Source organism: Crocodylus siamensis, chromosome 6 (genome assembly GCF_052110815.1).
Source record: "Crocodylus siamensis isolate JL-2025a chromosome 6, ASM5211081v1, whole genome shotgun sequence".
NCBI lineage: Eukaryota > Metazoa > Chordata > Crocodylia > Crocodylidae > Crocodylus > Crocodylus siamensis.
This window is the reverse complement of record NC_143400.1, coordinates 5296028-5309441: the sequence shown is the minus strand read 5'-3', so window position 1 is coordinate 5309441 and position 13414 is coordinate 5296028. Positions and strand designations below refer to the sequence as shown.

Here is a 13414-nt window from a genome sequence, read left to right as displayed (position 1 = left end):
GCAGATCATCAAGTCCGATCCCCTGCCATGGCAGGAAAGAGTGCGGGGGTCAAACGACCCCAGCAAGGTGTTCATCTAGCCTTGTCTTAAAGACCACCAGCACCACTTCACTGGTAGGAGCCAGCACCACTTCACTTGGAAGCTGGTTCCAGATCCTAGCTGCCCTGACAGTGAAGTAGTGCCTCCTGATGTCTAGCCTAAATCTCCCCTCTGCCAGCTTGTGACCATTATTTCTAGTCACTCCTGGTAGTGCTTGCGGAAACAGGGACTACCCCAGTGCCTGCTGGTCCCCTCTGACTAGTTTGTAACAGGCCACTAGATCCCCCCCTCAGCCTTCTCTTGTGGAGGCTGAACAGATTCAGGTCCTGTAGCCTCTCCTCATAGGGCTTGCCCTGCTGCCCCCTGATCATGCGAGTGGCCTCCTCTGGACCCTCTCCATGCTGTCCACATCCCTCCTGAAGTGCGGCACCCAGACCTGGACGCAGTCCTCCAGCCGCGGCCTGACCAGTGCCGCATAGAGGGGGAGGATCACCTCCCTGGACCTGCTCGAGATGCATCTGTGGATGCACGACAAGGTGTGGTTGGCTTTACTGACCATGTCCCCACACTGCCGGCCCATGTTCATTTTGGCATCAATAATCCAAGATCCTTTTCTGCCTCTGCACTGACAAGAAGGGAGTTCCCCAGCCTGTAGGTATGGTGCTGGTTCTTCCTCCCCAGGTGCAGCACCTTGCACTTGTCAGTGTTAAAACCCATTCTGTTCTCACCCGCCCACCCCTGTAACCCAGGTCCGATTGCAGCCTATTCCTCCCTTCTAGCAAGCCCACATCCCCCCACATCTTCATGTCATCAGCAAATTTGAACAGGTGCTTTTTACCCCCTCGTCCAAGTCGCTGATGAAGATGTTGAACAGTGCGGGCCCGAGGACCAAGCCCTGGGGGACCCCACTGCCCACATCCCTCCAGGTTGAAAATGACCCATCTACCACCACTCTCTGGGTGCGGCCCTCCAGCCTGTTGGCGACACATCTGACTGTGTGGGTGTTGACACCACAGTCCCCCAGTTTTTTGATAAGAACAGGGTGAGAGACAGTGTCAAAGGCCTTCCAAAAGTCCAGGAAGATGATGTCCACTGCTACCCCTGCATCTAAGGATTTGGTGACCTGGTTGTAGAAGGCCACCAGGCTGGTCTGACAGGACCTGCCTCTAATGAACCTGTGCTAGTTGCCTCTAAGCATAATCTCCCCTGTTGGCCCCTTGTGGATATGTGCCCTTCAAGTTCTTCTTAGTCACCGAGGCACTTTTAAAAATTCTATGCTAAGTATACATCAGTTGCTTGTAAAAGCAGTTAATGCTCCAGTGCATCCTCTCAAAAGCAGACTTCCGTTTAGCCATGCTGTACCATATTTCTGTAATCCTGGATCAAGTTGCACAAATTAATTTACAGTGTGCCCTCTGACAGTTGGTATACAGAGAGAGTGAGAACACTCCTACTGAGGAAAGCCTCACAACACAACACAGCTAGCTAAAGGGGTTTCAAATGCTGAATGAGTAAAAATAGCAACCTCACAGCCACAATCTCTTACGCATCTTTTGAGTTTGCATCTGTACAACAAAGGAATTGCTTCTGCTACAGAATGGACTCAAACAGTCACCTCAAATTTCCAAATAATGCCCTGCTAGAGAATGCACGAAGAATCACTCACAGGACTGAAATAGTTTTCATTTCCCCTAAAACAGCACATGTTCCCTGGCTGTTTCTCTTCTGTGTACACATCCAAAACATCCCTAGTAGTATTTCAGTCTCATCCCTTCAGTTGGTACCATCTGGACAGACATTCATTAAGCCCTATAATCAGCAGCATGCAATGCAGATCTGTTGCTCATTTCTTTCAACACCATTTTTAAAACCCTTCTCTTTATCCCCTGTGAGCAATCTAAAACCACTCACCCCCACATCCCTCTGCCACACAGCCAGCTAATGCATCTCTTCCTGCTCTCTGGCCTGCTAGACAAATCACCGCACTAACCTTTTAATCCTCTTACCAGAACTCCCTGTGTTCAACTGCAGAGCTGCCACTACTTCCTTGCTAAGCCCTTGTTCCCCCACCCCACCCTAATATTTCACCACAACTGTTACAACTGAACAAGTTTAGGGAGAAGCATTGCCTGTGCACCTAGAAGGTGTATTTAAGAATAGATGTTCAAAAGATTTTGGTATAGGCAACTGAATTTCCTTTAATTGTGCAGGTCTGGATAAAGAGAAAAACGCATTTTAAAAAGGTAGGATCTACAGTCATAAAGTCTGAAAACCATAGAGTTCAGATCAGGCACAGCACTAGGCGCCTCTGCCTTTGCTCTAGAGCGCCAAGGCTTGCCTTTGTGGCCTGTTAGTTGAAGACCATAATTCTGTCCCTGGAAGTCAGTACACAGAAGGAACCTGAGCTGAGTCCATGGCAAGAATAACCAGGAGAATCTCCCTCTGGAATACTCACAGGGGTTTGCACCATCCGTTACAATCAGCATCCGCAGGGAACTCAGGCTGACATCTCTTTGGTCCCGATGAGCCATCATGGCCCAGTGCAGGTCACGACATTTCACTAAAGCCACCTTTGCTGCAAAACAAGGACACAAACGGAGATGTTACAACAGAGAAAACCACTGTGCAAGATTTTCAGTGAAGCGTGAAAGATCCAACACCAGCCAGCCTCTGAACTGGGAGGCAGGCCTGCACCTCTCACTTGTGCTCCAGGTCTACCAGCGAGCACATTGGTCACAGCCTGGCATGCCGCGGCTGAGAATTCGGGGCATGGGGGCCTCTGCGAGTGGAGGCCATTTGCCATCAGGGTGACGGGGCTTGCCCTCAGTTAGCCATGAAGCATTAAGGCGCTGTGCACACGTGGAAGTGAGTCCAGGGGACATATTTCTGAACACTACTCAGACAGGCTCCTAAGCACAACAGAACTCACACCTCTGATGCTTCTTGTTCACCTGGAAAGCGATAAAGGACACACAGTACCTTTGTGAGTGTGAACTCGCTGCACCCACGAGAGGGGGCAGGTTTTCATCACAGAATAGGGTACGCTGATGGTGTGCAGCTTGTTCATTACATTCTGAAAAGCGGAAATGAAGACTTGCAGGGAAGTGCCAACACCACAAAGTTAATACAAGTCAGAAAGAACTTGCCTTCCCCATCTCATTTCCCTGGCCCCCCACTAGAAAAAAAAAGTCCTGGGGAAATTTACACCCTTCCTGCAAGATCGTATATCAAAGAATCACTCAAATTTACAGGAAAGCCTAGCAACTAAGCTTTTGGCAGAGGATCTAGATGGGAGTGGTACAGCAGGACCCAGGACTAAATTGGACCCAAACTCTCACCCTTAATACACCGCACATTACAATCTGGAAGGGCTACAGAGCATTCAGAACAACAGTCCTGTGCGCCTATCCCCTGAAGCACCACTCACCGTCAGTATGCCGTGCCAGAGCCCTGCATCCTTCTTGAAATCCAGAACATTCACTACAGCTTCACCTGAAAGAGGAAAGTTGTGATACCAGCATGAAAGTGAGCAGACGGGCAGGTACGTGGACCTGCATTGCTGGCAGGACAGGCCCCTTTCCCAAGCAAACTCCCTCAGGCAGCCCCTCCTGGTGTCAGACTGGCAGGGGAAGGGGTGCCTCACTTTAGGCAGAAAGAGGAACAGTGATGCTACAATAGAGGTGAGCACAACCCTGGTCTTTCCACCCTGTTGACTTCCTTACACCCCTTTGAAAATCTCCATTCCCTTTTAAGCTCAGCAAAACCAAACATCAGTGATCTTTTGTATGGTGGATAAGGTAACCACCACGCAAATGCCTGCATTAAGCTAGACAGACAAGAAAGCAGCAAACTGGTTCCATGACAAGGCAGACTGGTAGCCATTCTGCAAACTGCAAGCACAGAGTCTAATCTTCTTGCCTTCTTACACCTTTTAAATAGTCAGAGCTCCTAATTATGCAAATACAAATCCAGCAGATGCAGATGTATGCATACAGTGCAGTAAAGAAGATGACAAGGCACTGAGCTAATGTATCTATGATCAAATGTGAATGTAAGAGAGTACATGTAAAAAGTTTCAAGAAAATTGCATTCTAGCCCAGCCAGGCATTTATATGCTGATCCTGGAATACCCAAGTGTCTTAGCCTAATTAAGCACAAGGGGCAGAAGAGGACAAGGTTACAGGGCCGCCATTCAAGGGCTTTGGAAGACGGACTGTCAGCAGTCAGGGAAACGCAAGCAACAGCCCCCAGAATGCATACGCTTGCATCTCAAACAGAAATGGTGATGTACAGCTTATTAGCAGGCGCTCTGAGCTACAGGGTATGTATATTACTTTCTGATTTGGTAGGCAGAGCAGACCAAGAACATCTCCTGCAGCACAGCTTTATGCATCTCCTCTGGTCATTTCTGCTCTCTAACTGCTTGAGCCTGGAAAGCTCTACATGGTTTGGGGCCTGGCTTCCTGGGAAAGGCCTGGTCTGTACACATGCTTCCACAGTGCAAGTCAGAGGGAGCACAACACAGAGGAAGCTTCCCCAGGGTATGCATTTGCTTACGTTCCAGGCAAGCTTAAAAGCCCATCGTCTTTTTCTCTAAGCAGAGATATTTATGAGCACCCCTCTATCTCAGTTTACGCTGCAATCTTCTGATTCAGAAAAAAGATGATCCCAGCACCCAAAGCTAGATTTCAAAATCCACATAAATGAGCATGGAGAGAAAGCTCACTGCAAACTGAGCTTGCCCCCCTCACCCTCCCCATCAGGCACAACACTGCCATGGAGCACTGCTCACCTTCTGAGTAGTTGCAGGCCTGAGACAGAGCCTGACAATGAGACAGCATGGCAATTCGAGACACTGTCACACCCATCACGCTGCCTTCCTTGCTGGTCTTGTACTGGAAAACACAAAACGTAATCAAATTGGGAACCCTGGACCTTGCACGTGAAGCGGGGTACTGCGAGGTGAAGCCCTCGTGAGTCAGAGCAGTCTCTCTCTTCTGTACATTAACTGAGACGTTCAAAAAGGACCTCTTTGTGCAGGTGCATCCACAGGACTCACTAGAAGGGCATGTTGTTTCTCCGTGTAAAGTAAAATGCTGGTATTATTCCAACTGCCATTACTTTGGCTTCCACTCATTACATTCAGAAAAGGAGCCCAATTCTCATCCACTACATACCTCAATATAAGCTGGCTCAGTTCCTGCAGCTGAGATGTTGGGCTGCCAGTCCTTTGGTGACTTAGAAAGATACTTTGAGTCTGTCACAACCCATTTGAGCCTGGGCCAACCTAGAGCAAAAATCAAATGGAACATGAAGCCTGCTTAGTTGAAGAAACCTCCTTTCCTCTGCCATGTGCAAGGAGACAACTGTTTGCCCATCTCACTGAGGGATGTGTTTGCCAGAAGCAGGACTAAACAGACAAATGCAGAGTCTGTTAAAAATGCAGTCTGAAGAAGTGACTTGTATCTTGGACCCCAGTTTACTTTCCCACAGAACAAGGAACCACTCATCAGGAAGGGATTGCTGTGCAGCTTTCGCTGACTGATGTCATGTGACAAATGGAGATCCTGTCCCTGGCTTACATGATCGGGCGAAAGGTCACATACCAACGACTCGTGGGGGAGTCACTCCCTGGAAGATTCATTCTACTGCCCCACCTGCATATATAGGGTTTGAGTGATGTGGACTCTTGCCCCCTTTATGACAGTTCCCTGCTATATTTCAAACCATCCTTCTCTCCAGCCCTGACAGATTGTGATTTCTGACTTGCTAAATACCATCAAAACAGTACAAGGCTGACTCATCCTAATATCCACTGCCGTGCCCTGATCTGGATCTTAATGGACTATGCAACAAATAGTCCCAAACAAAGGGGATGACTTGCTGGAAACCTCACTCACTCCAAAAAGAACAAAACAGTGTATGGTTTTAGATAATTCTTAGCTAGCATTAGGGAACTTGGCCATGAGTCAAGCTATAGCAAAAATAAAACTGCAACTGAGCTAACCTTTAAACTGCACGATTTCCCCATTCTGGGTTTTTGGCAGCCCCTTCAGGCACACTTCTGTGGTGAGAGCCAGAGCGATGCCACAGCTTCCCAACAAGAAGCCAATCTGCTGACCTCCAGCATCCTGAGGGAAAAGAAACAAGTGTCAGAGCTTCCAAGCAATCGAAGAACCTGAAGCCAATTTTACCCATACCAAAATCAAGGTATGGTAATGCTCTGGTACCTGGGTGGTAACATTATGGACCTGCTGGGAAAAACAAACATCCCGTTTCACTGGGGTTGCCCTCCTGCATATCTGGCAATAGCTTGAAACTCAAGCAACAAGCACAGGCTGACAGCAACGACGGGCATGCAACAATTTCTGAGTTGTATGTTAATGTACTCTAGAAAATGATGCTGTCTGCGTAATGAAGGCATGCAGGGAGACACTTCTACTCAGAGCTGTTCCCTAGGGCAGGCTGAGCAGCTGTGGCAGATGTAGTTCTGTGAGAAAATAAGAGTCTGCAGAAAATGAGACCCCACTGTAAAAACATGGAGGGCTATTGTGCCTGATGCCTGGCAAGTCTGTTCCCTTCAATTAATGATTCTCCAGGGGAGAACAGAAAGATAATATTGCACTAGCAAGACCAGAAGGACTGGAGGTGACAGACTGGTGCCTCCACAGGCAAGAGGGGCTGCTCTGATGCATGCCAGCATGGAGCTATTGAGCACACATGGCCTGCTTTCACTAAGAAAAACCCTAAAATGTTGACCATAACTCATAAGCAAAAAAATAAATAAATAAAAAGCACTGAAACGAGCCTTCCATTGTGTCCATCCCCCCAAAACTAATTCCTGTTGAACGGACATAAAGCACTGGAATAAAGCTGACCAAGTGACCCAACTGGCCAAAAACTGGAAGAGGCCATAATTTCATATTTTTGTTGCCATGACAGTCGTTGTGTTGAGGCCACAAAGCAAAGCAAAGCTCTGGGAATCCCACAGCCATACCAGCCTAGCTTATAAGTTCATTACCACCTCCCTGGCCACGTTTGCCATTATCCTGCTGCCACTGTGTTCTCTCAGGAAATCCCATAGTTTCACACAGCTCTTAAAAACAGCAGTAATGTGGCAACATGGTGCAAGTGATGGTAAGGGCAGAGAAAACCCTCTTGCAAGCAGAAATCATGCCACATGCAGCAGGCCCATAGTGCCAGGTGTGTATCAGGGGTGCTGAGCACCCACAGCTCCTCCTGACATCAAAAGGCAGCTGTGGGTTCTTTGTACTGTTGGAAACGATGCCTCTCTACAGGACAGGTGGCAATCTCTGCTGTAGAAACCAGGCTTCACCACAGCATCAGGGGAACCCATTGTATCCAGAACATTCCCCCAGTCTTACACTCTGCAATGCCAGGCTCCTGTGCCTCTTTCACAGTGTATCGGCAAGAACTCCTAAGACATCAGCTGAGTGCTGCCAAACCCTGCTGACATCAGAGGCTGATGGTCTGACTTGGTTATCATCCCACATCAGCCTATCCCTTCTCCAAGTCCCCATCAACGTTACCTTTCTGGTAAGAGGTACCTCTATAGGCACTGGGATCACTTCTGCTAGCAGACAGCCATAAAACGCCACCATGAACATGACCGGGTCATTGTTGGGATAAACAAGGGCTACCTACACACAGAAACATTGGTTTAGAGGATGCAGAACAGCACAGAAGTTTGGATTACGTTCCCATGATTCAACTCTTGATTTCAACAACAACAAGATTAAAGTCAATCTGATGGCCACTCTCATTCTCCACTGCCCCCCATAAAGTGAAATTGCTACCAGAAAACTGCTGAATCTTTCTGCCCACTAACATGTTAAATAGGATCCTTTACAGGGTTTTCCGCAAATGGCAGAAGAGAGTGTGTGTGCATTCCCTATACCCACGTACTGCTTTTCTCCTTAAGTATACATTCAATAAGAGATGGAAATTCCTGCACTGAGATCTCCAGCATGGTTAGCAACCCCAGTTTCTAAAGGGAGAGTTGCATGTAAGTTCAAGGGCACCTCTAGGAATTACAAGCACAAATCTCAGTGATTAACTCCCTTTGGCCTTTCTAAAAATTGGAATGCACGTGTTCTCCTACAGAGAAGCAAACTTGACAGCATGCACCCTGGGGTCTTTGCAGCTTTAGTCTTCATAGAGCCTGGAAATCTCCCGTTAAATGAGACTGATCTCTAGGATGAGTCACACACATTAAAGGAGGAAGATCTGAATGTCTATGGGTATGATAGTATACAAATCCCTCTTCCCATTTCAGAGAAAGAAACAGGTAGTCTTGAAGCTCATTACCCTGTCTCCAGGCTTTAGCACAGGTTCATTTTTGGTCCCCAGCTTATTAAGCAGCGTGTAGGCCAGCTTAAGGCTTCTGCTCCACAATTTGCCTGGAACACAAAGAGAAGTTTGCTGACTCCACATCAATCATCTGGACAGTAATACTCAGCTCCCAGGTGGCTTATCAGGCAAGGATCATAAGTGTCACTTTACAGAGAGGAAGCAGAGGGGCGAAGGCTAAGTGACTTGCTCACAGTGGCAGTAAGACTAACAGAACCCAGTGGTCTGACTCCAGTCCTCTCCGGGAGTTCATCTAATAGCAAGAATGTGCAAGGGCAAGCTCAGCTGCTGAAGTCCTTCATGTGTCAAGGATTTCATCCTCATGCAGCTTTAGCCCAGAAAAAATACAGACTTTCTTTTAAGGCCAAGAGGAGCCATTTTATTATTTCCCAGCAATACCATTGTTTCCAAAGAGAGCTGGTTAAAAATCCAAGAGTTTTGAAAAAGTAATATTGCCTCCTGTTTTTTCCAGATTCGCAAACTGTCGTCTCCAGAAACAAACAAGCAGCAGAGCTAGAGTTGTATTTACAAGCGTCTCCAGAGCCAGCAGTGGCGTTGCCCAGCGATTCCCCGCATTTCCACTCCACCTTCCTGCAGACACCCCCATTTGTGCTCCCCGATTATGCATCATGTTCATTTCTTTCAGATCTGCTTTGTTCACAGACCCCTTCCCCAATCTGTTTAAGTCAGGGGTCATATCACATGTTACATTTTATGAAGTGCTGTCACACTGCCATCCTACAGTCAGAATGAGGAGGAGATGGATGATCACTGCAGTTAGTCATACGAGGAGTCTGCAGAACATTTTCCATGCTGGATTTACACAGCTTTGCCTAGAAACTCTCAAAGCCCAGAAATTGCACTTTTCTGGTCTGACTGCAACAACTCTGTGTTTTTTATCCTACCCCACAGCAGCAGAAATACTCACCGTACGTCAGGGTATAGACTGGTTTTCCGGTAACATCCAGTGCAGTCAGACAAGGGCACTTGGCCTGTGTGGTTCCCCAGCGCTGCAGCGCTGCTTCTAAGGCAGGAGGCCAATTACACACGACTCCCAGAGGCTCTCCCTTTACAGGGGTCATCTGCCGTCCCTCTGGCTTGGGCTGGTTTGGGTCAGGCTGCGGGACTGCAAGGGAAGCAAACAACATTCCCAATGGATCCCAGCTCACACAGCCACAGGCAGGGGAGCTGGACAAGCAAACTGAAAGCAAATGCTGTTCTACGCAAACCCACAGCAGCCTTTACAAAAAAACACCCAAACAAACAATGCGCCGCGTGTATAACACTCCCCCTGGGGACAGGACGGGGAGAACAAACCACAGGACAGACATTAGTCAAGTCACTTAGTGCACTCCTGCAGGTGTTTGTGTCATGGTGATGAATGCAGTAAAGAAAACAAAAAAACCTTACACGGAATTTGAATTCCACAATGTTGAACCAAGAAGCCACCAGCTTCTACGGAATTACTGGCATGAGATAATCTCCCTTGGCTTTGGGAAGTGATCAGGAGTTTCAGGTAATTTTAGACACTAGGTTTACAAAACGCATCTAAGGTTTCTGTTAAGAACTCTAAGCTATTAGCAAGAATACAGGGCTAGTGACTGGGGCCAGACTACGAGGCTGGTAGCATCGTATCATCCATCCACAGGACAAAGGACTGCTTTGAAAACTGCTTTGCTGCTACTGGAACTTGGCCATAGATGATCCATGCCTGCAAACATCAGCTGTGAAGAGGAAATCAATCTAAGTCAACTCTGTACAATGGCCTAATTAATTTCATCATGGGCTTAGGCCTGCAACAAACAGTTGGGAAAACACTGCTGTTCATTACCTTCCACGATTTCTTCAAAATCATCCACAAAAAATTCCTTCAGGGGTGGTCTTTTTGGTCGCTTCAGAGTGTTGAGTAGCTGCTGAATTTTTGTGGAGACTCTGCTGCTTACAGGGACCCCTGGGGGAAGGGGAAAGAGTTCAGCTAATGAAAGGATTTACCATTTCTACTGTGCTTTTTTCTTGATTCTCATCCCAAGGAATTACCCCCTTCTACAGGATTACTGGGCACACCAGAACTAGCCCAGTCTTAATGAGAGAGACCAGTGCAAACTGCAGGGATTAGACTTCTGTGTTTACCAAGTGAGCAGAAGCTGCTAGGAACCAAGAGCTGTTTTGATCCTTTCCTCCCATTCCAAAGCCTTATTTCCCATTGGTCTTTAATCTATTACATGTGCTGTAGAACATGTCATGCAACCCAACATCAGTCTGCAATACAAACCAGCTGTAGTGCGCAATGGGGCCAGCAGAGGGTACTGTCACTGCAAGCACAGATACCACCCCTATCCATCCGGTAAGCACTGAACAAGACTATCTAGACAGGCTGTGGAATAGCCACCCTCGGAACTAGTTAGACAAACACTAGGATGATTTAGATGGGGATGGTCCTGCCTTGAGCAGGGGGTTGGAATAAATGCCTCCAGATGGCCTTGCCAGCCCTACTTTTCTATGATTCTGCCCCAAAATCTTATGCCAAGTAACTTGCAGCCAGTGCTGTCAACTCCATGGTGGCAAAACAGCGTGTTTTCATCCATCTCCCTTTCCCTCTGGGGATTCCAGAACAATGGCATTTTAAAAGCAACAACCTCCTATAAAAAGTATGAACTTTTACCAGAAGATGGTGAGCTGAACAAAGAAGAAGGACAGCAGAGCTTCTAAAAGCTACCTCACTGACTAGATTGGGGCAGGCACCTATTTTGGGCAGAGGGTCCACTTTCCGAGTTTCGGCAAGCTGTTGAGGGCTGCATTTTCCTCTCTGGTGCAGGGAAACAGGAGTAGCCTCATGATCACAGGCCAAAAGCCTCTGCTAGGCAGGGGCTTCTGGTTGGGGGGGGGCAGGGCTAGGTGGGCCTTGCTGCTGGGTTCTACTGCCAGCTTCCCCTAGGTCCTACTGCCTCTGGCTCATCATCTTTGACAGGCAGCCAGGAGCAAATAAATATTGTCTAAATTCTTTAGGGGCCCTGCAGGCCGGATACAATGGTCCGGTGGGTCAGATCTGGCCCCTGGGTCGTATTTTGCCCACCCCTGGACTAGATGCACCTTCAGCGTACAATTACATGCTGCAGTAAAATAAAGGCTGCCTTGAAAATCCCTGCCAAAGAGACTAACCCAGCTTTCTTAAGGTGTTCAGTCCCCCACAGGGAATTCTGCACAGAGAGTCTCCATTTGCTGTATGCACTGCCCATAAGCTTCAGCTCTGTCCATGATGCTTGGCATTCACCAATAAAATGCCAATGGATTTAGTGCTGGAATGTGCTAGGTAATTCACTTATTGTCAGCCCCGAGGACTAACACATTCAGTGTAGAAAATCCATCTGGCAGCAGCACAAGCACCCCACACAGGCCACCTGGCTCTACCTGCCTCAGCAGTGATTTGTGGGGAGGGAGAAACAGGGGTTCCTTCAATCCTTGCTCATGCTGTGGAGTGCCAGAAGGGCAGCCTGTTTGTGGTGGTTATTTTAATCTGCTTGTGCATCACACACTGAATTAAGGAACTCTCCCACAAACTGATTCACTTCAGAGACCAGTCTCAGTCACAGGGCAGGATGAGAAAACACGATCTAGAGGCAATGGCTCTGAGTCATCCAGTCTCCCTAAATGGCAAATCTAACTTAGTTCCAGGCACTTTGGGGAAAGCACTGAACAGATGACTTACTTTCCCCAAGGGCAGGAGGCAGCTACTTACTAAAGGAGTTTTGATCTTGCTCAGGGTTCTCTGAGTCCAGAAGCTGAGTAAGTCACTTGCAACAAAAGGAGATGGACCAAAAAAGACCTGGGTCACTGGAATTGCAGAACCTAGGTGCATTAACCTTGGAGCATGACCGAGAGCTTAATTCCTTGCCCCAGAAATTTCTTTCTGAGTAAGGAGGCGGCACAGCAGGTTTCTGTAGTGTACACAAAAGTGTACTAATGCTGACACTGCAGGCACTTAAAGTTAGTGGGATACAAGTGCAGTCAGAACTGATGTAGATGTCCTACAGCAGCTCAAGGCTAGCAATTTCTAATCACATCACTATGGCACAAAGTTCAGCTCCTCCCTCGTGCTCTGGTCTCGTTTGTGGTGCTCAGAAGTGTTCCATACCATCAGCAGTGTCCATGAGACTAGACCGGTTAGACCCTTTGTGCATCCCTTTGACAATTCCTGAAGGAGGAAGGTCAATAGTCGCTGGGCGTGCTGAGGAAGAGGATGTGGAGGAGGTAGTTGCAGTGACATCAGGGGGAACGGAGAAATTCTCTAGAAGGGGGAGAAAAATCAAGATTTAATTTAACTAATATCCTTTATTCTAAGTGGCAAATAGTGTCAATTACCAGGCACTGCTCTTGAAAACAGAATAATGCTCTGCACTTATATCATTACTTTTAGTAAAGCATCTCAAGGAGCTTCCTAAGCATTAATTAAGCACCCCATGGCAGTGTGCCTTATCCGTTTTGGTGAAGGAAAAACAAGCGCAGAGATGAACTCACTTTCTCCAAGTCACAATGCAAAGCTGCCAGACCCCAGCACCCAGTCTTCTGTTCTACTTCCAAACCAAGCTACATCTTTAGAGACTAAGTACTGTAAAAGAGTTATGTGGGATCAAAATGTGTTTGAGACCATCACATTCCTACAAGATAAAACTATACTGCTTGTGCAGCATAATCTGCTAGAATCAGAGGTGTAATAACACCTTACCATGAGAAACTTCCTCCTCAGTGACCTCTTTCTAAACTAAGCAGGAGGAAAAACATTTAATTGTAAATGTAACCCTTTGAAGGGACAGGGCACACGGTGCTGACACGAGATTCCAGCTTTCATAAGAGATGTAAAGTAGAAATCCGCTTGTAGTGCTTCAAAGTGCAAGGCACTCGCACAGCAAGAGTGTTACTTGTGATCTTCCTTCCTTTAGGTAAGGATTTTTTGTTTCTAGGTAGCTCCTGTGTATTTTTACTTGGTAAAATACACAGAATCCAAGTA

The 13414-nt window shown here is 47.4% G+C and overlaps 1 protein-coding gene across 3 annotated transcripts in view; it reads right to left on the bottom strand.

Annotated features, from left to right (window-relative positions):
• Window positions 1–13414, bottom strand: part of DIP2B (DIP2 acetate--CoA ligase B (putative)) — a 98043-nt gene that overhangs the window by 24703 nt on the left and 59926 nt on the right. For 2 of the 3 annotated variants that reach the window (XM_090051874.1, XM_090051876.1), the window contains 11 exons: window positions 12542–12694; window positions 10241–10360; window positions 9338–9535; window positions 8368–8459; window positions 7590–7700; window positions 6047–6170; window positions 5217–5326; window positions 4832–4934; window positions 3467–3531; window positions 3019–3112; window positions 2495–2614 (listed from right to left, as the gene is read on the bottom strand). In XM_090051874.1, coding sequence (XP_089908000.1) covers window positions 2495–2614; window positions 3019–3112; window positions 3467–3531; window positions 4832–4934; window positions 5217–5326; window positions 6047–6170; window positions 7590–7700; window positions 8368–8459; window positions 9338–9535; window positions 10241–10360; window positions 12542–12694 — 1290 coding nt within the window. The remainder of the gene's footprint in view (window positions 1–2494; window positions 2615–3018; window positions 3113–3466; window positions 3532–4831; window positions 4935–5216; window positions 5327–6046; window positions 6171–7589; window positions 7701–8367; window positions 8460–9337; window positions 9536–10240; window positions 10361–12541; window positions 12695–13414) is intronic. The other variant, XM_090051875.1, reaches the window with a different exon arrangement.